The sequence below is a fragment of the Aptenodytes patagonicus genome, chromosome Z (genome assembly GCF_965638725.1).
Source record: "Aptenodytes patagonicus chromosome Z, bAptPat1.pri.cur, whole genome shotgun sequence".
Classification (NCBI taxonomy): domain Eukaryota; kingdom Metazoa; phylum Chordata; class Aves; order Sphenisciformes; family Spheniscidae; genus Aptenodytes; species Aptenodytes patagonicus.
This window is the reverse complement of record NC_134982.1, coordinates 81,599,953-81,624,339: the sequence shown is the minus strand read 5'-3', so window position 1 is coordinate 81,624,339 and position 24,387 is coordinate 81,599,953. Positions and strand designations below refer to the sequence as shown.

Here is a 24,387-nt window from a genome sequence, read left to right as displayed (position 1 = left end):
AAGTGGAATCAGAGAAATACACTGGGGAACAGGTGGAACTCAGATATATTCATTTCAAGGTTTTCACACTGTAGAGGACAAAAAACAGTTTGTTCACTTTCTAGTGGGCACAAAACAAAATGGCACTCCCAGTGACTGTGTCACATTTCTTAATTTTTCTGCAGAAATAATCCTGTTGCAACGACAGTCAAATAAAAGTAGAGGAAAGGGGGGATACTAAGCTTAAGACTAACGGACATATGTGTATGGTTAGAAATTAAGTCAGTGTGAACACAAGTAAAGTACTCTAAGTTCACCTACAAAACACAGAGGAAGACAAAAATAATCTTCAAATTGTTAGTAATGTTGTAATGTTTTTTCTGTAAAGTAAATCAGAAATCCATGTCCCCTTGAGAAATGCTCATCCAATCAACCAGTCAATTACTTTCAACACAGGGTAGGGAAAAAAAAGTTAACCATTTTGAATTTTCAGCTCCAATTAATTTTGGAAAGTTAATACAAATTGTTTTCTAATTTGTTCAACTGCTTAGCACTGAAGCGTATCAAAGTGCGATTTCATTCATTTTTGTCATGACACAGTGAGGCATAAAACCACAACATCTTTATATGATGAAGCAATCCAGATTAGTATTTAAGATTCTCTGTTAAAAGTTAACACTGAAATGCACACTGCCATCACAGAACTAGGATTTCAGGAAAGATAACTCTACCACAGATACATGATTGTTGTGAAACTCATAACCATAAATAATTATCCATCTCAAATACCAACAGTAACACAGAACTTTTGCTGATTAAAAAACAGAGTAAAGAAAAAGGGGAAAAAACAGCTGGATAATCCTCAGTAATATTAGATTATAAAATACAAAAGTTTTGACTGTACTGATAATCTTTAAAAATTACTCAGCACTATCTTAAAAATGAGAGACTGAGTGAAATGAACTGCCATTATTCATTCTTTAAAAGACATCAAGTAAAGTGTGTTCAAGACATAGTACGGGAAGGATAGTAAGCATAGACTATACACAGCCCCAAAATATTGTGAGTATGTATAACTGCACAGAAGAAACTGTGACATGATTTTTAGAGGTGACAGCATTCATTTTAGGGGAAACATCATTTGGCTATCACCCAGCAAAACAAATTTGGCTCAGATGTCCATTCAGGCAGATGAAGTTAGATATCTGGATCTTAATCAAGACAGACACATTAACATTCTTATCCTTTAAAGATTCAAAGATTCCAAAACAAGTACTATAGCTTACTAGAAAATCAGAATCAAAACCTAACACCCAATGCATGTATTTAAAATGAAAAAGGAAACTTCAATTATAAATTCTAAAGTTCTAAATGAAAAATGAAATTATACTTTGATATATACACACACACCCTTCCACAATAACATTTTTGTAAACATACAGCAAGTTTTGAAAGATTACCTGGTAAAAATACCATCCACAACACCAATTGTCGACTCCTCTGCAGGAACGTAAGAACCAATTTGTGCCATGACTGTGATCAATGCAACTTGCTTTATATAGGAGCTCTTTCCTCCCATGTTGGGTCCAGTTATTATCATGACCCTTTCGCCATCTCCCTGGAAACATAAAAGAGTGGTCAAATATATTGTCCTGCACATGGCGCTTTTACAAGAAAGTCTCGTGTGTGTGTGTGTATGTGCTTAGACGGATAAAGGACAAGTCCTCAGGATTAAACATTCTGTTTCTAGGTGAACAGTTTCCTTCATTCTTGGAGTTCATCGCATTTACTTTTCAAGATATTATGAAGTCTCGGATAAATTTTCCTAAGACCTCTCCAGGCTGGTGAGAGAGAAGCATCGCAATCAACTTTCATTACTCTTGAGCAAAATGGACAGTGAGAAGGAACTTTCCCTTTCTCCACCAAGAAGCCAAAAAAGCACTCCAAGAACTTTCTGTGCAATTTTCTTGGGAGAAAGGGAGAAACTCATCAGCTTTTAGCATAGCCAGTGCTGTCCTAATTTGATTATGATCTGGATTCCTCTCCAGTTTGAGTTCTCACTGCCTAATAGGCAAAAGATCTGGCAGACAAAAGACCTGACCTAGATTTTATACCCATTCATAATTGCTTGCCTTGGTACAACATTCAAACAGACTGCCTACAAGAAGAAATCAAGACATTGCCGAGTTTGGCAATACTTGACTGCAACACAGATATTGTGAGCAGACTGTATCCAATCTCTGATTGATCAGTGTATCTAACCACTGAAATCCTATGGAAAATGAAATCAGATGCAAGAGCTCGTCTCAGCTGTAAGGCTCCCTACAGTACTGCTACGTGTCTATGGCTCCAGAATAAAACTGTCTTCCTCTGATGCAAGACAATTGCTAATACAAAATTAAAACTCATCAATAAATCTATAAAGCTTTCTCATAGCCTGAATCAAGACTAGGAAATTAAGTTATACGAGGACTTCAGACAACTAGACTTTTCCTTTCTACTGGGTATATACAATGAAATCCAACAATTGGTGGGTATATACAATGAAATCCAACAATTGGTGAACTAACCAAAAGTCAGCATATTCCACTGCCCCATGGGAGGGGCATACAAGAAAGGACAAGCTGTGCATAATGAACATACATTAGCCACCCTACTTAGAAAACTTGGAACTGATCAGGCACTGTGACAAGGTGGGGGGGGGGGCGGGGGGGGGAGAAGAAAAAACTCCACAGAATAAACCTCACTATCTTTACAGATTCATTTTTTGATCAGGCTTTCATTCTGTTAAGAGGGAGGCAAATAAATTTCATATAGGACTGTCACTTTTATATCATAATCCAGATCATACAGAAGATACATGCAATCAGTATTTATTATATGTAAAAAGCTATTTAGCTTTTGCTAAGAACATCCCATCCATAAAGAAGTCACAATAAAGCCAAAACCCAGAAAATCCCATCATCAGGAATAAAGGGTGGGTGTAACAAAATGCATATGACTACATGGGAACAAAATTCATAACATTCTAGTCTCCAAGGTATAGTTTCAACACTGCTATTAAACCTTTGTCAGGGTCACCATTTGGATCAACACAACAGAATTTATAGATACTTAAAACCAGAATGAGTTCATCTGTTAAAATCCACAAATTTCTTGCATGTGTTTGGTATCCCTCCAACCGTGTTGTGAGACTGGTGGCCAGTTTGCAAAGCCAGCTTTCAGAAAGAACATATACTGTAACATCAGACCAGAGAACCCATCTGCCCTCACAACTGCATGCAGCCATAAGCTAACATCTTACTGGAATTTATGGCTAAAGTTAAAAGTACTAAAAGAATCCAAGAATATTTGGAGAGGAAAGGGGGAATGGAAAAATAAGATGTTTATTTCAGGGCACTACAAGAAAGCTTTTCCTGAAGTTAGATATTTGACAACATTTCAGCTGAAAACATGACAGGAGATGCATTTCCTGCTGATTCAAACACACCAGTTTAAAACCAGAGGCATTTTAATAAACTGGGTTCCCACCCACCTCTCTCAGAAAAAGAGAGAACTCAAACCAACACTAGAGGCAAAAGTGATTCTACCACGATCACTTGATTTTGTAATATTCAGTATTTAGAAAGCCAACATAAGAATGGGACTAACAGGGGAAAGTGCATGATGATTACTGAATGAAATGCTGAATTTTTTGTAAATGCCATCTGTCACTTGTTCGGAGTTGATAAATAATTTTGAAAACATTCCCTGAAGTATTGCACAATATCTGTATCATTGTTCAGTATAGAACAGCTTTTAAAAATATTTCCAGAGAAATACATACAAATTTGAATGGTGTTTATCACAGCAATGCTCCACACTGATACCTGTTTCATACCTTTTCTATATTTACTGTATGAAAAGGCAATTACGTATTCAGAGTTAAGTTGCAAGCTTTTATATTCATTACAAACAGAAATGTAGTATTTCAAAAAAGATATAGATAGGTAAATATTTAACAAAAAATGCCAAAAGGACATGTAATTTAAAAGACAGATTTTAGTTTTTCAGGAAAAAACAAGAAGGAAACAAACCAAAATACGGTTATCAGAAACAGATATGTGAAATAAAATACAACAATGTTTCCTACCTATGGTAATTGCATATTTATAGCAACTTTAGGTAATTTAGGTCATACAATTTATGTAACATTGCATAGAAAATGTTAAGAAGTAGCTCCCCCACTTTCTTTGACCTCTTGACAACAATACCAAGCAAGTAATAGGCTCAACATCATTCTCTATTGCAGAAAACAACAGTCAGAGGGAGATTTATGGGTAACATACAGCCTGCAAGCTGCACATGGGGGATCTTTATCGTATGTTAATATGAAAGGCTTCTTACAACTCATGTGCAGTCTACAGAGCATGTACTCGATACTACATAGTGAAGAGTCAGAGCTCCAAGTCTGCATTCTCAGATTAAGAAAGGCTGTATGAAATTAATACTTCCAGAAAGAAAGGAAAACACATAGTAGAGAAATACCTAAAAAAATATCTGAGCTATCTTAGAATTAATTTGGAAAACTGTGCCTGTAACATGTTACACAGTGTTGTGGTTTAACCTCAGTCGGCAACTGAGCACCACACAGCCGCTCCCACGCTCCCCCCCCTGCAGTGGGATGGGGGAGAGAATTGGAAGAGCACAAGTGAGAAAAACTCGTGGGTTGAGATAAAAACAGTTTAATAATTGAAATAAAATAATAATAACAACAACAACAATAATAATATACAAAACAAGTGATGCACAGTACAATTGCTCACCACCTGCCAACCGATGCCCAGCCAGTCCCCGAGCAGCAGCCCCCCCCGGCCAGCTTTCCCCAGTTTATGTACTGAGCATGACGGCACATGGTATGGAATGTCCCTTTGGCCAGTTGGGGTCAGCTGTCCTGGCTGTGCCCCCTCCCAGCTTCTTGTGCACCTCCAGCCTTCTCAGTCGGTAGAGCATGGGAAACTAAAAAGTCCTTGACTAGTGTAAGCATTACCTAGCAACAACTAAAACATCGGTGTGTTATCAACTTTGTTCTCATCCTAAATCCAAACCACAGCACTGTACCAGCTACTAGGAAGGAAATTAACTCTATCCCTGCTGAAACCAGGACGCAGAAACTTAAGTTGCTGCTATTCTGTATATTAAAAAACTCCACAAATTTGAGATAAAGTTATGACAAAACGCAGACTCCTGATGACGCTGTTAAAAAAATTGTAATTATTCATTTGTTTTTCAAAAATAACCATTAAAAACTTTCATTTTCCTAATTTTGAGATCACTTTTCTTTATGCCATTAAGACTGAACAAGGCTGTAAAGAGAGCATCTGGCTGCAAGATATCAGAAAAAGGACAAAACAGATGTGATCACACCTAGCAGTATCTCTCTGAAAGGCAACCAAGCAGACAGTTGTATGATTAAATTACTTATTTTAACTTCCTGGCCAAGAAGCATATGCCAGATTCCTTCCCTTGAATGATTTTGAAGCTCAAACAGTATCTCAGTACTTACTGAAAGGTTAGTGGTATTTGGAACATACTGATCCTGTTCTCCCAGTAGTACATCAATCACAGGGTGCCTCCCATTTTTTATAATTATTTCTCGCCGATTATCTTGCACAGTTGGTCTGCAAAAAGGAAGAGACGTTAATTTCAATGTTTATTGTAACTGATTTATTTAGAACTACTGTAACTAAAGTCTGCAGGAGGGTCATCTATGATGCAGATTTTTGTGAAAAAAATACAAATGACAAAAATGAATTACTGCTATCAAATATTTCTAAAGTCTTCCTTGGTTTCATTCAGTTATAAAAAAAATATTAGCAGATGGGATAAAGAAATTTTAGAGTATTTTCTTCGTTTTTTCATTACCTAGGGAATGTTTTCAGTCGTTTATGGGTATTCTAAAGAACTATTAAGAACTACAAAATGAACAAGCAATAGCAAAACCCCGAAACTGGAGGACAGTCCACTTTCTTCCCACCACTGCACCAACTTCTGCAAAGTGTCACCTTTTGCAGATACATTTCATATTCTCAGAATGATCTTGCTGATGAACTGGTCCAGCTTCTTACTGCATTAAGTCCTAACTGGAGTGTGGGAGTTAAGAAAATTGTCCAACTATGTATATTATGACTGATAACACATTAAGCGATACAAATCAAAGACTGCAGTATGACAGAGCTGTAACTCTCCTATAAACATTAGCAGCTCTCATAAACCAACAGCAATTCCCAAACATGTACAAGAGTCATCAAACAATAACTGTCTATAGAAAGAGCTTACTATCTAAGTTGAAACACTGAAATGACAGTACCTTTTTAGAAATTAATATGCAAACCAGATCAATACTACTTACTTTTTTTCTCTCATCTCCAAACCATGTAAAAAGAAGTTTTATCTCAAATGCTTCCACCTTAACTCCAAATTTGTCTACATGTCTACTAATATAACATGTATAATTCTGTTACATATCTCCATGTCTGAAAAAGCTTCATCTCCAAGAGCTGTGTGTTCTTCACAGAACAAAAAATGCAAAAGAACCATGTTCCACTGAATTATGACTATGATTTCTTTTTGTTCTCTGCAACCTAGGTTTACTTTTTCATCGTAAACTGAAGTGCAGCATTCAACAGAGAGGTAAATGTGGTTTCATGTCTCAGCAACATTTCCTACACTAGACATACAATCACTCTGAAATAAGAACAGTAACTTAGGAAAGTGGCAGCAGCTGAGAAAAAGAGAATGCTGGAATAAAGCCACAGAATTTTTTGACTGGAAATTGCCTAACAATTTGGGTGGACTTGAGAGGGAAGACAAGATATGGGGAGTGTGATTTTTCTTGGGTTGAAGAATGATGATGCAATTTGAAAGGAAAATGGAAGTAAAATAAATGGCATATTAGGAACACAAAGCACTGGGGAAAGAGGTGCAAGCTGACAATGGTGTGGGTTTTTTATCATAAAGATATTTCCAGCAGTTGTATAGCTGAGATGAAACCAATATAGACAGAGTCTTAGGCCTTGGGGACAAAGAAAGGAAATTTCACTCTCCATTTGCTGGAGGCTAAGCAGTTTGGAGCTGTAATGTGATGCTCTGAAAAGGGAGGAGCACATACCTAGAAGCACTTCCTCCTGTACCTCTCCACTTTGCATTTAAGAGAGGGAGATAACAGCTAAATGATCCATTTGCCATTTTATAATTCTGCCCTGTCTTTGGAAGTAATTCCCGTTTTTTAACTGCTCAAGCCTCCCTCCATGTAACTGTGAGACAGGATGTGGTTTCAGGATGCCATGAGCCTTGCTGACTGCCTGTTCTGGTTTCAGACAATGGGGCCTGCAGAAGTAGGGCCTCAGCCAGTCATTCAAAAGGTCTTTCCCTACCCTTTGTTCCCACAATCAGACAATCATGTGTCATGCAGTAAGGGGGGGGGGGGGAGATAAAAAAAAAGTAAATCGCTCTGGAATGCGGTCATGTACTACCTTTTCAACAGCATTCCTTAAAGTTAAACAAATTCACAGCCTGCAGAGTGGATACTCAAACATCAGATGATGATCTCTGGGCTACCTACACCATGATCTTTAGGTATCTAACTTCGCTGCCTGAGAGCCCTGATGTTGCACATAGTCTGTGTAAAGGATGAGTCTCCCAACACAGGGGTCCCCGAGACGCCTCAAAACTGTAAGAGGTGCTTACCTCTCTCCAACAGCTATGTGGAGGAGCACCTGTGCTCCTGACTTCACAACTCATTTATGTGCCTCAGGTAGAGTGATATGAAACAATCCGCACTTAATCAAAAAACATTCCTCCAAAATACTTAAATTAGTTAATACGAAAGTCCCATCTTTCCTTCAGTAGCCCTCCAAAATTAATTATTGACACCTTCCCTGCAGCTGAAGTTTCACTGAGAAGTCTCTTTCCTGCCAGTTTATAAGCTCTAAGATACTCTTTAAAATTCAGTGAATTATTTAAACTCTGCACAGTGAATTAATCAGATTTCAGTTTGTTTTCTCATCTGAGTATACAGAAATAAGTGAGCAATTACTTTCAAAGAGATTTTGATAGAGGTACAAAAGATCCCAAAAGTCCAGAAGTAATCAATATTCTCCTTAATGCTATATAAAAATGCTATATAACCCAGGGGAGGTTTAGACTGGATATAAGGAAAAATTTCTTTACTGAAAGAGTGGTGAAACATTGGAACAGGCTGCCCAGGGAAGTGGTGGAGTCCCCATCCCTGGAAGTATTTAAAAGACGAGTAGATGAGGCGCTTAGGGACATGGTTTAGTGGACATGGTGGTGTTGGGTTGACGGTTGGACTCGATGATCTTAGAGGTCTTTTCCAACCTCAATGATTCTATGATTCTATAAAAGCAGAAGCATATGTAAGTTGATCTCCCTTCATCCACATACATTTAATACATGATTTGCTGTATTTCCATAGGTCTCAAATGTTACTAATTCATATGGTTATTCCTAAGCAATTGTCTGAGCGCTTGCAGTGCAGTCCTACAATGACAACATTTTAAAAGTTACACACAGCACTTTTCAAAAGAGAGTATGTGGACTGTCTGGCAGAGGGAATGGCTCAGGACTGGAAACCAACAGCCCTTGCAGGGGTGTCTACAAGTAAACCTCAGAAACAGTAAGTGCTGGCCTCCAGGTCAGCACTCAGCAAGCTGAAGCAGTGGCTCAGTGAGTGCCCAGTGCCTCTGGGGACAGAGACCTCAAAGTATGGAAGAAGGCACCCCAGTGAGACTGACTGTCTGTGTGAATGCAAGAGATGTGGGCTTGTGAGGGGGAAGACGACCTGAGTTGCAGGGTGTACATGCTCAGGAGCCAGCTCTGGACCAACCTCTGGGGAAGGAGGACTTGAGGGTTCACATCACCCCTCTGCAGAGAGCAGGGGGGGACAGCCTTGGCACCACAAGAGTCCCAGGCTGCGGTGCCCAGTGTGCACGTGTGGGTCTTGGGTAGAGAGAAGTACACAGCTCATCAGATCTAACACATGATCCTATGTGAGGCATCATCACTGCTTTGGAAGGTGGCACTAATATTTACCTATTATTTACCTGAAATACATCTTTGAAACATACCTCATACAACTTAGAATCTTAGGTATTAGAAAGACATTATGAATTCAGACCTTGCTGGGAAAAAAAAAAAAAGAAAGAAAGGAAAAAAATTTCCATGCGAAGTCCAACATACATTTATACACATGTGAGATATCATCTAGTAGACTTAGGTCAAACAATAGACAGACAAACATAAGATGTCAAGTTTGAACTGCAATGCTTACAGATTTGCATTAAGCCCAGAAATGTTGCTTTACAAAATCAGATTAAGTTGAAACTACTGTAAACAATTTTAATAATGCATTTTATCGTAGTACACATATTAAAATCAATTTTTTTAAAATACTCTCTTATAATTAGCTATAAAATCCTAAATAAAAATTAAAAATTGATTACCTGCAGTAGTCTCCTTGTTTAGCCACCTGGGCCAATGAGAACAGACAGTCGATAGTTGCTAGGTGACCAATCGCTTTAGACACAGGGTGATAATGTTCACTGAAATGGCTATACGAAAACAGGAAAAAATAACAGGAGGAAGAAGAGAGAAGAAAATAATTTCATACAGATACAAATGTACTGTTAAAATATACCCCATGCATGCTTCTCACAGGTCTCCTATGGTCTTTAAATTACTCTGAATTCAAATCTCCCAGCAGTGTATTAACTTACAATATGAGGACACAATCTTAATCAAGACGGACTTCATGCTCCCTTGTAACTGTGAATTAATTTTAAGCACAAGAAAGCAGGCAAAATGAAATTCATTAGATAGCATATAAAGGGTCTGCAGTTGATTCCTGCTGCCTAAATGAGGTTTATAAAAATGCCACTGTTTATCACAGTGGCAACTGAATCCCAACTGCCAATTCGCTTCAACCATAAGTTACAGTAAAAAAAAAAATAAACTAAAAGTGCCTGAACACAGCAGTTGTCTACAATTTCAATAAAATATGGTATCTACAACAGAAAATACAAGAATTCATTTTCCATTTATGGTATTGCTTCCCCCAGTACAATAATGACGTTACCAGGAGAACACAGTTTTCAGTAGAGTTCATTCTCTTAGTCCTCAAGAATTTCTTTTTTTTCCTCTCCTAGTCTCAAAGATACCACATGGAATATAAAACCAGTAGGGAAGCAAAATTTAATAAATAAATAAATAAATGGAGGGGTGGGGAAGAAGAGCGCTTTCCTACACACAGGTCTATCCTTGTTGTATGCTGCTATCATACAACACTATTGAAAACAGCAAAGTGAACAGGAAAAGCAGCAGATCTAAGTGAAGAAAAGTTAAAATAGGTCTACTCAAACTTACATGGCTAATGCAGTCACAAAAATTATTTAACAGAACTGTTTTTATAGTATTGCAAAGGCAACACATTTGGAGCAGAGTGAATTGGAATATTCTTCTAGTTTCTACAGAATTTACAGAATTGCTGAGTTCCTACTAGGAGGCAAACGTTGGCATCAGTTATGTTCAGTGAGACAACTTCAGAAAGAACTTGTTAAATTTTTGCAGCAGGGAAAAACGCACAAGTGAAAGTGAGCCAATTATCATTGCATGACATGAGGAACAATTTCAGTGGGTCTGTAATTCATGGAAGTGAAAAAAAAAAATTGATAACCAGACACCTGAAAAATCAAAGGTATTCAGAAGTTGGAGAAATATTTTTAAAACTCCCATTTTAAAGATCCTTTGGCTAAATAGTCAAATAACTTCATTCAAAACTCTCATCTGAGACAAACAGATCTTCCGTGCCAGTTGTGAGGGACAATAACACTCCCATAACTTTCTAGCAAACAGACTCACAGTCAGTTGCAGGGCTAGCATACAAAATACAAGGCTATAGAGAATCACACTCACCCAAGCCACTGCCCAAACACCCTGAACATTCCTAACTCAAAAACTGTAAGTAACACTGCAATTGTACTTAATTTATTATTATTATTTTTAGTAATGGCACACTTAACAGTGAAGCCATACTTTATTTCAATTAATATTAAAAGTGAATTTGGTTAGCTTGTATAATAAATTCTTTTGTCATCTCACATTGTACTTCAGTAATAAAACTACTACATTCAGTTTCACTCATATACACTCAGTCATACTTTCAGGTTCTTAATGCTGTGATATTAGTTTTCAAATTTTGAGAGCCACTTTATATATTTAATAGTGTGTCTTAATCAGAATTTTAAAATCTAGAGACATCACTGCTGGTCTCAGGACTCAGTCTGCAAAGGTCTTGCCTTCAAATGCTTTAAATTGAAGAACAATATTTTAATTGACTATCTTTAAAGTTGTGGACAATATAAAAAAGAAGTTGATAATTCAATTAAGATAAACATCTTTCTTTTTCTGTTCTTATAGCAAAAATAAAATAAAATAAAATACAATGATAAAAACTGACTCTATTTTGTAAACTCACTCTAAAAAATTTAGCCATTCAGCACTGCAATCAAGGACTAGCTGCTCCCGGAGCTGATTCAGATGTCTGTAATTTTCTATAATAAAAGGAGAGTGGAAACGGCTGACAGCTTTTGTGCTGGAAGACAGAGAAAAGCCAAATAGGAAACCAAGGTTACTAAGCAATCAGTTACACCATCTACATGCAAAATTGGACTAGTTTTCTTACTTTCTGTGAGCCTTGAAAATGGATGTTAAAAAAGAAGTTCCTTTACTGTGGTACCAAACTCTATTGATTCCAATGATCTTTATTGTGAATAAAGTGATTGGTTACTGCACCACTGCCCATTCAGAAGGCTTTTAAAATGTTTTTCACAATGTAGCACACAACACTGAGGTTTATATATTTCACAAAATTCTGTTCAGCAGTACACTACACAAATGGATGACTCTTCTGTGTGTGATTGCATATACAATGAACTCCAAGAAAAAAATTCACTTTAAAGAGGAAAACTTCATGATAAGGCTGAAATAAACTTAGTAAATACAGACTGTCTTGCATGGATACTAGTTTCCATTTGGGGCCCTTGCTATTTATTTATGTATTTTCATTAAGGACTCACTTCGGCTTTCCCAGGCATTCTTTTACAAAATCCAGATTAGCTGTAATTGTTCTTCAGCATCTTAATTCTGTCTAATCTGTGCACTTTTAATACTGAATTCTTGCATAAGTGAATAGAACACACATCACTTCAGAGTTCACCTTAATTACACCTATTTCTGGTGCGAGATGTCTGTGCTCATACATTATAACATTAAGGTATTCAACCTGTTTAAATAATAAAACAAATGACTGAAAAGAAAAAAGCCAACTACATAATTCAGTCCATCTCTGTTTCGCCTACTAGAAAAAGTATCCAAAACTATCTAAAATCATGCTAACATAACACTACGTACCAAAGCAAGCAAAGCTTGTCTGTATGAACAAGTAAAATATTTTAAACATACTAAGTTTATTGAAATGCAGAGATATTTGCACAGCTACCTTTACCTTTCTGAATAAAATAAGATCAAAATTTTATGAAAGATTTGTATCTACAAACTACAGGCACAACTGAATCAAGACTGTAGTTTTGACACCAGTACATGTACTTTGAAAGATTAAGCAAGTAATATAGGGCACTGAGGATCTACCATGTAAAAATAAACGTTTTAAGAACTCCAGTTTAAGCAAAACTTATTATGGCAATAAATTAACATAACAATTTTGGTTGGTTGGTTTTCAGTTTAAAAAAAAAAACAAACACAACCACAAACACATGGAGCAATGAGAATGTGTACATAATTAATGGTAATACCAAAATACCACATTTTTTTTCTTATATATTAAAATAGAACAAACTTCAAAGACATTTTACATACCTACTAACCATAACCCAGTCAGATGGCACAGATGATTTATGGGAATTCTTGACTTCTATCATAAACTAAAATAAACAGAAATGTAGTATTACACATCATGTGAAGTTAGGAAGACTACAGAACTATAATCATCGTATATCAAGAAATCTGCATGCATCAGAGGAAAACCATATTCAGCCTGAAAAGACTGAGCAGACCAGAAGCTAATGTTTTTTCCCCCTGGAAGTGAGCGTTATGACATACACATTTTCTGCCAAAAGAGCAACTCCTATCCTGAGCTGTTCTTGTGCCCTGCCATGTTGCTGACCCATCTCTGCCCTTCTATTCTTCCATCCACTGATATGCTCTCCTCACCTCCCTCTTATCAAGCCAAAACCAGATTAAAGCTAGTAAGTCTTGCTTACCTGATCCTGACCAGGCCTTGTAGAGAATTCAGCATTTACATGGACTCTACACTATATACCACCTGTACTGAGGCTACTCCTTACCAGTGAGATGTGCCTTCCTGCCTAGGGATCAGTGATTCATACTGAGCTGTAGTTACTTACAACATTTCACAGACAAGACCTCAAAATCTCAAAAGCTAGCACTGTATCTACTGTACCTTTCTTCAAGTTTGGATCAACTTGGAGTCAGAAAGGGAAGGAAGAGGGGAAACTAGCAGCAATGGCAAGAGGCTCAGTGCAGTGAAATTTAGACAACGTGTTTATTGCAGTATTTTATCTGATTCATGTCAGTTTTCTTTACAACACCAGCCTGAGGTCCTAGACATCAAAGAATCGAGGCATTCTCAAATAAAAGAATTCAGCTGGAAAATTAATTTCTAGAAGAGATTAGATTAACCCAGAATCTGATCACCTTTACAGAAAAACAACAAGACTCTCATCTGACAAAGCTTTTCCATTACAGTTAGTATGATTTAGATAAAACCTTCTACACCTCACCAGAATAGCCAGCAATCACCTTCAAGTACAAACAAGAAGAATAATCCTAACATGAGCACAAGACTCCAGCAAGGACATAGAGCACTAGTTCTTAACTTACCTAAGACACCTTAAAAATATTTGGTACTGTAGAAACCCTGAAATTGCATAATACACGAGACAAAAAGACTGAAAATAGGTAGAAGCAGAAATCTGCAAAGATTTGAAAATGAGCCAACTGCTGCTGCCACTAGTGGTGTTGCTGATGTGCTGGTATTGCTGTTTTTTCTGAATTTCATCTCAAAACAATTAAACATGCTGCATTTATGAAAGGAAGACGGAAAGTAATACCACATTTGTGTCTATGCTGGATGACTAACTACACTCAAAACAGTCTAAATTAACACAGCCAGTTCAATTGCCTGGTTTGTTTGTGTGGCTAGTGAGAAACAAGCAGAGAGGTTGCAATCTTCTCCAAAACAACAAAAGCATTTGCTTTTTCATCCTTTAATTCTTAGCCCTATTAGATAAATAATTGCAGCATTAAATAAACTGGGCCCAAAGCACTGCTTATGCATGCAGGAAGCAAACATTTGCCAAATGTAGCAATTTCTCTCTAAATCCTGCCTGAAACAAATAGGAATGCTATCACTAGCTGGACAGCTTTCTGTCCTGTTTAGTGCACACTACAAATTACATTAGAGGTCTGGAAACAAAAGATAAGATAGATACGGGTGTAACATCATATTTTGGAAAAGGTATGTGTCAATTGGATCTTCATCAGAACTCTAACAGGAACTTAACAGATGTAAGTTAAACTATGGGCTGACTGAAAATCTAACCACGTATTCATAATCATGGGCTTGGGGGCACACACGAAGGAGCAAATATTTAGATTTTTTTTTTCTCCAAGAAGGCCTGTTCCCTGAACAGGTGTTCAGAGTGGGGAGATACATAGAAAAAGTTTCCTGGCAGCTTCTCTCTCTTCCAGAACTAGCAAGCCATAAACCTGCTTCTGCCCAGGTCTGTTGCAAAGAAGTGTTTGAATACTAAATCTATCAGAGTGATACAACAACATAAGAAGAATATACCATACAGATCTGAGGAAGAAAGAGCTCAACTCAAAGAGACTCTCGTTATGTCTATGCTCTGCTGCTCTCATACAATTCCCTTTCCATTACTTCCATTCCTTTAGTGTCTTTCCTTTCCTCACTGAAAGGAGGAAACTCTATCTTAGAGAAGATGGTGTCCTGGTTTCGGCAGGGATAGAGTTTCTCTAGCCCTTCCTCCACTGCCTCTTTTGATGTCTCTAAAACACTCATACCAGACGTAATTAAATAACAGATATCCATAACCTCTACAGCTCCTTTCATGAACTTACCAAGATAGATCTCTTTGTCTGCAATGGTTTCTGAGCTGTCCCCTGCTACAAAGGCCTCCTCTCTTAAATGTGTGCATCGTGACTGGTGGTTTCTGAAACTCTCCTGTCTAGTTCACATCTGACTACTTCCTCAGATGCTCTCCTCTCTTTGACCAATTCGTCTCTTCTCCTTTCCTTCACACACATATCATCATCCACCTCTTAAACCAGCCTCTCTGAGAGAAATTCAAATCCTGGCTCTTCCCTTCCTCACACAACACTCAAAAGCACTCTTCCATGTTTCTGCTCTTGGACTTCAGCATCCATGCTGACAGCCTACCCAACTCTTTAGCCACATGTTTCCTCTTCTCAACCTCACCATCAAAAGAAATATCCATCCGAGGTCTTTACCAAATGCTGCTCTCTCTAATTCATCCCTTCTCACATTCTCTCTCACTTTCAGTGTTGCCTGTCTGCTCCCTGCTGTGCCTTCTCAGCTTCCTAGGTCCTCAGTGTGAAAGGGGGCTGCTTCCAGCTCCTTCCCTCCCTGTCCTCACTGATTCACTTCTTTTATTCCCAACTCTCATTCAGTTTCCTAACTCCCTTCTTTTCCCAATTTTCTGTGGAGTTTTCCCCAGCCTTCCTACTCTCAGTTCCCAAAGGACAATGCTGAACAGTGCTACCTCACTGCTCCTTTCAATTCCCCCACAAATCTGGCAGGATCTGTTGCCTCTTTTTTTTTTTTTTTTTTTTTTTTGCACTGAACATCTCAGCTCGCTGGAGCGTGGCCTGCCCACACTTGCACAGCATCTAGCAAACAAAAGCTCCAGTCCGCAACCACCGTTTCTAAGAATTAAAAGTAAAATAACATTTATCATTCTTTAATACTGTTCCTCTTCTCTTCCTTCTTTCAAATTACAGTCTTAATCAGTAATTACAAATCACTTTACCATTCTTCAAATTAACCTAATGCTGTGCTTCGTGGTTCTCTGAGAATATTTCAGCACTTAATAGCCACATAATTAACCTTGGAAGTATGCAAGTGTTTTTACATATACAGAAAAGCAAAGCATTACTGAACCAAATTCAACTGCACTTATGTGTTTTTATTATATAAATCACTAAAGTAATTGACTTAACAAATAAAAAAGTGACACTGTCACAAAACTGTTCTTTAAAGTTGTAGAAAAGATTATAGTCAAATGACCTCATCAAGTATCATACTAAATGGAGAGTTCTAGTCAAGCCTAACTTTTAAGCTGTTTGCTAGACAAGCAAGGGTACAGTCATACATAATAGATACCATATTACCTCTTGACCAGAAACTGTAACATATTCTGCAGAAGGATTCTTAATCTGTTTACGAATGTCCAGCAGATGCAATTGGATTTTAGAAAGCACATCCAGGATCTCCTCCTTTTTCTTTCTGATGACAGGGAAGTCTGTAAGGTCCTTGAACAATTGGGTTTTATCTCCAGTCCTATCCATAAGAAGCATAAGATAAAATAACAGTAAAACCAAAGATATGTTCCCCAATTCTACTGGCTGCGTCCATATTTTTGTTATTCTCATTTGTTTTAACACTAGCTTTATTCCCCTCTAACTACAGCTTTTCTGTTACTTGGTCATAGTACAGCACATTTACCAAAAGCTCCCATACGCACTACATAAATAGAAAGGCACTTTGTATACGAACTCTAAGAGGCTACAGCAAGATACCACCCTCCCCAATATATTGCAAAGCAATCTATTCCTGTTCTTTTCTACTCTATCACATTATGCTCATTCTTCTATACCAAACCCTGCTGACTCGGGTTTTTTGTCATCTCTGAATGTGCACCCTGCAGCTTTCTGTTTGTTCTCCCTTGGTTGGGCAGAGCAAGAAAAGGAAGCACAAGAAAGATCATTCCCTTCTGTCTCAATCCGTAATTCTGGAATGCAATTGCTGCCCCAACCTGGAGCATCCCAAGTGCCGACAACATCTTTATCATGATTAAAGGTGAAGCTCTAGATAATTTCTGCATAACATGAACACAGATTTTTGACATATTTAGGATTTGGCCAAATTTGGGCAGATTTTCATGAGGATTGCAAAGAAAAATCCCTTCCACAAGGCCTTCATCAAAGCAGAATGTCATCAGGAGTTTCTCAGAGGAGCTTCCTTCTTTCCTCAAGAAAAGATTAACCAGAGCATTTTTTAGTACATGCAAAACAATGCTCTTTTCTAGTCTCAGTGTCAGAAAATGACAGAATTGTTTTGGCTGCATGATCTCAGCTCAGGATTGAAACCTGAAACAGACAATGCCATTCAAATGTTTAAAACTGGGAAGCTGAACAAGCTATTAAAAATATGGTTGTCATCAAAACAAAAAAAAATTAACCTAATAGGTATCAGGCAAACAATAAAAAGTAGTGCAATCAGCCCTAAGTTAATTGGAATGTACATTTGTATTTTAGAGCAAATACAAAACTGTACCAGTTAATTACACAATTACCCTGAAATCTAATATTTGGAGAGCAAGTAATTAGCAAACTGAAAGTAATAAAACATGGAAGTAATAAAAAGTCTAATATTCTACCTACTCCGATACCCCTTTGCCTGAGAATGAAACTACAACTGGAGCCAGTGACCAGTCAGGTGACACAAAGCTGTGCTTTGATTTTGCATTACAAGGATGTAGTTATTATGTAAGTGACAGTAAAGACGCCATTTTAAAATACAATACTAATTTTTAGAAACAATTTTGTGCTAATTAGACCTGTTTCCATGGGAACGCAAGGAAAAAAAAGATTGCTAGTAGCCAGCAGCAGCAGTCAAGACTGTCACTGCTATGTGATGCCTACCAAAAATTAAAAAGTTGACAGTTTAAAAAAACCCACAAAACCCCAAATCTCGAACTCCCCTGGAGCAGAGGGATACTTTTGAAAATGACTACAGGATTTTATCCACACCACATAATAAAATTAACACACGATGGAGTATACATATGTGTGCGCAAGTGTGTGTGTGCATGTATGTATATGAATAGTCATCATGATTTCAATGAAAGATAGATTTTTGAGTACAAATAATATTGCCACACAAGTTTGAGATATATAAAGGCCAAAAGGTAAGTTATTTTAGCCATCTTGAATAACTGCAAATTAACTATATGCATTCTGCAGATCAATGATGATATCTTCTACTTATACTACTGTATCTTATTTTTGTGTACTATTCCAGCCATCATCAACACAGCGACAGAAAAAAAACTTATTTTAAACCTATGTAGAGTAAATCTGGTATAATTAAGATACAGTCTGTTTTGTTATAACCTGCCACAACTATAATTGGACACCATGCATCAGTAGAAAACTCGTAATCCCACCTGTCCAACAGGCATAGCAAATATTCTATCCTGGACCTTTTTCTCACCAACAAGGAGGGGCTGGTGGGGAATGTGAAGCTCAAGGGCAGCCTGGACTGCAGTGACCACGAAATGGTGGAGTTCAAGAACCTTAGGGCACTGAGGAGGGTGCACAACAAGCTCACTACCCTGGACTTCAGGAAAGCAGACTTTGGCCTCTTCAGGGATCTGCTTGGTAGAGTGCCATGGGACAAAGCCCTGGAGGGAAGAGGGGCCCAAGAAAGCTGGGTAATATTCAAGGATCACCTCTTCCAAACTCAGGAGCGATGCATGCCAACAAAGAGGAAGTCAGGCAAAAATGCCAGGAGGCCTGCATGGATGAACAAGGAGCTCCTGGACAAACTCCAACACAAAAAGGAAGCCTACAGAGGGTGGAAGCAAGGACAGGTAGCCTGGGAGAAATACAGAGAAATTGTCCGAGCAGCCAGGGATCAGGTTAGGAAAGCTAAAGCCCTGATAGAACTAAATCTGGCCAGGGACGTCAAAGGCAACAAGAAAAGATTCTATAGGTACGTTGGGGATAAATGGAAGATGAGGGAAAATGTGGGCCCTCTCCAGAATGAAACGGGAGACCTGGTTACCTGGGACACGGAGAAGGTGGAGGTACTCAATGACTTTTTTGCCTCAGTCTTCACCAACAAGTGCCTGAGCCTCACCGCCCAAGACAGAAGGCAGAGGCGGGGACTGGGAGAATGAAGAGCCGCCCACTGTGGGAGAACATCAGGTTTGAGACCATCTAAGGCACCTCAGGGTGCACAATTCCATGGGACCCAATGAGATCCATCCACAGGTCCTGAATCACCTCTGTGCCTGGGAAGATCATGGAACAGATCCTTCTGGAAGCTATGCTAAGGCACAGGGAGGGCAGGGAGGTCATTCGAGACAGCCAGCATGGCTTCACCAAGGGCAAGTCCTGCCTGACCAACCTAGTGGCCTTCTATGATGGAGTGACTACATCAGGGGACATGGGAAGGGCTACAGATGTCATCTATCTGGACCTCTGTAAGGCCTTTGACACGGTCCCCTACAACATCCTTCTCTCTAAACTGGAGAGGTATGGATTTGATGGGTGGACTGTCCGGTGGGTGAGGAATTGGTTAGATGGTCGCATCCAGAAAGTAGTGGTCAACAACTCAATGTCCAGATGGAGATTGGTGATAGGCGGTGTCCCGCAGGGGTCCGTATTGGGACTGGTACTGTTTAATATCTTCATCAATGACAGACAGTGGGATCGAGTGCACCCTCAGCAAGTTTGCAGATGACACCAAGCTGAGTGGTGCGGTCGACATGCCAGAGGGATGGGATGTCATCCAGAAGGACGTGGAACAGCTTGAGAAGTGGGCCCATGTGAACTTCATGAGGTTTAACAAGGCCAAGTGCAAGGTCCTCCACCTGGGTCAGGGCAACCCCCAGTATCCATACAGGCTGGGGGATGAAGGGATTGAGAGCAGCCCTGCCGAGAAGGACTTGGGGGTACTGGTGGATGAAAGGCTGGACATGAGCCAGCAATGTGTGCTCGCAGCCCAGAAGGCCAACTGTATCCTGGGCTGCATCAAAAGAAGCGTGGCCAGCAGGTCGAGGGAGGGGATTCTGCCCCTCTACTCCACTCTGGTGAGGCCCCACCTGGAGTCCTGTGTCCAGCTCTGGAGCCCTCAGCATAAGAAAGACACGGACCTGTTGGAGCGGGTCCAGAGGAGGGTCACAAAAATGATGAGAGGGATGGAGCACCTGTCCTATGAGGAAAGGCTGAGAGAGTTGGGGTTGTTCAGCCTGGAGAAGAGAAGGCTTCGGGGAGACCTTATTGCAGCCTTTCAGTACTTAAAGGGGGCTTATAAAGAAGATGGCAGCAAACTTTTTAGTAGGGCCTGTTGTGACAGGACAAGGGGGAATGGCTTTAAACTAAAGGGGGGTAGATTTAGGCTAGATATAAGGAAGACATTTTTTACACTGAAGGTGGTGAAACCCTGGCACAGGTTGCCCAGAGAGGTGGTGGATGCCCCATCCCTGGAAACATTCCAGGTCAGGTTGGATGGGGCTCTGAGCAACCTGATCTAGTTGAAGATGTCCCTGCCCACGGCAGGGAGGTTGGACTAGATGACCTTTAAAGGTCCCTTCCAACCCAAACTATTCTATGATATTTCTACCCTTCTCAACTTCTAAAGTTATACATCTTGCATCTGTCTCTAATTCAAAAGCAAATAAAGTAAGTTTAGGCTTTAATTCTTAAATTTCTTTAATTTTAAATCTCAGCTGGAGAAAGATGAAAAAAGATTTTATAAATAAATTGGATGTTTATTTTTAGACTGTTTTGAAAAGAAAAGATGAAGACTATGCCGCCCCAATATAACTACACATTAAACTATATACCACAGCTTTCATCAAAGAATCTCTAGGTATATCACAGTCAATTATATCGCATAAAATTACACATGAGGAAATGTTCAAAGTTAAATGAAACTTGCTCATAGCAGGGAAGTTTAGGATGATGTGGATATAAACCTGGATGATACTCATTTTGTGTTCAGAATGTCCTCTCAACATGTTGCATAAAGAAAAACTACGCTGAAAGGAGACCAAAAACCTGCAAAGTCGAGTGCTCAGAAAGGTTGGCTGTGCAAGCCAGACAGACTGCCTCTGTGCCTAGCACCATGAGAGAATTTTTTTTTTTTTTTAAGAAGATTTTATACTGCTTTTTTTCTGAAAGACAGTTACTTTTACTGGCCACAAGGTATTCCTCCTAAATCCTGTCCCTTGAGAGGTTTTTACACATCCCTCCCTTACTGAACTCATGTTCTTGCTTTACTATTCTGCACCTTAAGCCTCCCACCTTCTTCTTCCTGTGGTTAAAACTAGAATCTAGGGGTAACAATGAAGAGAGCAGTTCTTCAGAAGAAACAGTACCCAACAAATTATTTAAAGACACTCTCCCTTATAATGCATATTCATTCCAATTTAATATCTTCTTTTGTCTACTATTTTTTTCCTTGGACCAACGAAGGGCAGAATTAAGACAAAAAGGAGCAGACAGCCTCCATACTTTTAGCTCACCTCTCCAGACTGCAGGAAGGCAATCGCAGGGAAAAGCCTGATCACACCCAGAGCCTGAGGTAGGTGCTCATTTAGTCATTCTCTAGAGGGAGTCCATGATCAGGGCACTAACCCCAGAAATGCTCTGACGGGGTACAAATCACACAGGCTACATGGCATCTTCAGAGCTATTAAACTTCATATTCTCTGTCATTACTGAGCACGTAAAGAGATTTTTAAAAAAGGACGGGGGGCATTCAAAGCTTTGATGAATTTTCACAAGAATAGTAAAAGGCATATTCCTGACAGCAAAGCAGCCACTCTGCTAAAGGTAAAGTCTCTCTTCAAAAGGAATGCCTTCTCTATTTATAAAAAAAAAAAATTAAAAAGTTCTTAAACAAATTAACATGAGCAAAACATATTTTGCTCTAAATTCATTCCCCAAAACAGCTGAAAAACTTTCAAAAAATTATTCAGCCTGAGACAGACACCCACTAGGCAAAATACTTGCTCGCCTAATTTAACTTTAAAAAAATATAAGCTGTAGAAAACAGCAATCTCTGCTTTAACTATAAGCAACCTGTACATACATAAATATAAAACCAAAAATATAAAACTAAGGTGCATTAAAACAAGATGCATAATTCGTGTAACTGAATACATTTAGTCAGAAAGCCTACGAGGCATGGTAGATTTATCTATTTTCTCTACTTACTTGGCTGCTTCTTCGTTAAGGATCTTTAAATAATGTTTTACTGGGGAGAGAAGTTCTGGGATTTCCAACAGTGCATTTTGTAATAGAGGAGTTTTCACATGAGAATGTATGACTGGAACAAGAGCTTGAATTTCCAAGTCCAGACGAGACAGGGTGCTGACTATCAAGAAAAACTCCTGGGTTGAGCACTGAGAAAGGAAGCAATGTCTAAATCAGTACAATGTATTATATTTTCATTAAATCCTACAGGGTTTTTTTGCTTTTCAAAAATGAGACAAAATACAGTTAAAATGTATGGACTGTAACACAACTACATAATCTTATCACATTCACAAGATTAATAAAGCATATTAATTGTTTTAACCATTGTCATTAGGAATCAGTGGAGAGCTGATCTCCATTAGTCCTGTTGCTGGATGGAGATGTGTAACACAATGCAGTAGACAAATAGCAGAAAAATGGGCTAATAATGTGCAAACAGCAGAAAAGCAGGTTGAGTAATTTTATGAGTACCACAACTTGTCCATATGGGCATCTATGTGTTGTTGTCTGAATCCCCAGGCTGCTGTTTTGGCAAGAGACAGTTTGGAAAGACAAGGTCAGGCTCAGAGAGGGAGAGTCTTAGAACAAGAACATGGAAAAGAAAAGGAAAAAAAAAAATAGAAAGAGAAAACGAGCAGTCACTGCTTAAAGTGTTTGTAGCTACTGCCAGCTTCAGCCTCTGGCTGGTTCCTCCCAGGTCTATGGGAAGACTAAGGAGAACACAGTAATAGGGTCTTTGTCTTTCACCCTCTCCTCACTACAAAGATATGAAAGAGATTTTTCTATCTCTTTCAGGCAGCTAGCCAGGGTATCATCGAAAGGGAATCCCCCAGACTGGAGCCAATAGCACACAACGCTTTCAGAGATTGCTTCATGATATCCACAGAGTACAAGCATACTGGTTCCCTTAAAGCAGGTTCTCACCAAAAGCAGTGACTTGTAAAAGAGGAACTCTTCTCTCTTTCTTTTTTAACCATTAATATTACTTCTGATGCAGCTCAAATATTTTGCTGTTACATTCTAGATGCTCTTCAGCATCAGCACAGTTTGTTACCTTTAGCTCATTTTCAAGAATTAGTGGTCAGGATTTTTGTCGTGGTTTAACCTCAGCCGGCAACTGAGCGCCACACAGCCGCTTGCTCATTCTCCCCCGCCTCGGTGGGATCGGGGAGAGAATCGGAAGAGTAAAAGTGAGAAAACTCGTGGGTTGAGATAAGAACAGTTTATGGAAATAAAATAGTAATAATAATAACAATAGTAATAAAAGAATGTACAAAGCAAGTGATGCACAATGCAATTGCTCACCACCCGCTGACCAATGCCCAGCCAGTCCCCAAGGCAGTGGCCCGCCAGCCAGCTTTCCCCAGTTTATGTACTGAGCATGACGGCACATGGTATGGAATGTCCCTTTGGCCAGTTGGGGTCAGCTGTCCTGGCTGTGCCCCCTCCCAGCTTCTCGCTGGCAGGGCATATGAGGCTGAAAAGTCCTTGGCTAGTGTAAGCACTACTTAGCAACAACTAAAACATGGGTGCATTATCAACATTGTTCTCATCCTAAATCCAAACCACAGCACTGTACCAGCTACTAGGAAGGAAATTAACTGTATCCCAGCCGAAACCAGGACAGTATCCACCCCTGGTTCTGTCCCTTTCCTGTGGTGCTCAGTTGTCGCCTGAGGTTAAACCACAAAAATTTTGCAAGCAGTTAACAACTCTAACAAAACAATCCACCTCCTGCCATACTCCTAATCCCCCCCACTCAGTTGTCCCGTTCAACTCTCAGTTACCTAAGGTACTCATGCCCCACCTATAAATTAGGTAATACAGATTCTGAAATGGTCTTTACAGAAGTAAGTTTGCATTTGTGCTGCACCACATTTGCATACCAAATGGAAACCCAGCCCTATGAGACACTTAATGCCTTCAAACCCTGCTGAATTCAGTGGCACTCCAGGACATTTCCATTTCAGAAGGTTTGAAGAAAGTTGTCCATAAATATTT

General features: G+C 39.0%; 1 protein-coding gene across 2 annotated transcripts in view; it reads right to left on the bottom strand.

Moving 5' to 3' along the window:
* MSH3 (mutS homolog 3) overlaps window positions 1-24,387 on the bottom strand; it is a 124,168-nt gene that overhangs the window by 26,770 nt on the left and 73,011 nt on the right. For both annotated transcript variants that reach the window (XM_076362797.1, XM_076362798.1), the window contains exons 14-20: window positions 22,345-22,532; window positions 16,507-16,675; window positions 12,913-12,977; window positions 11,513-11,629; window positions 9,483-9,590; window positions 5,525-5,639; window positions 1,440-1,597 (exon numbers count right to left, since the gene is read on the bottom strand). In XM_076362797.1, the coding sequence (XP_076218912.1) occupies window positions 1,440-1,597; window positions 5,525-5,639; window positions 9,483-9,590; window positions 11,513-11,629; window positions 12,913-12,977; window positions 16,507-16,675; window positions 22,345-22,532 (920 nt within the window). The remainder of the gene's footprint in view (window positions 1-1,439; window positions 1,598-5,524; window positions 5,640-9,482; window positions 9,591-11,512; window positions 11,630-12,912; window positions 12,978-16,506; window positions 16,676-22,344; window positions 22,533-24,387) is intronic.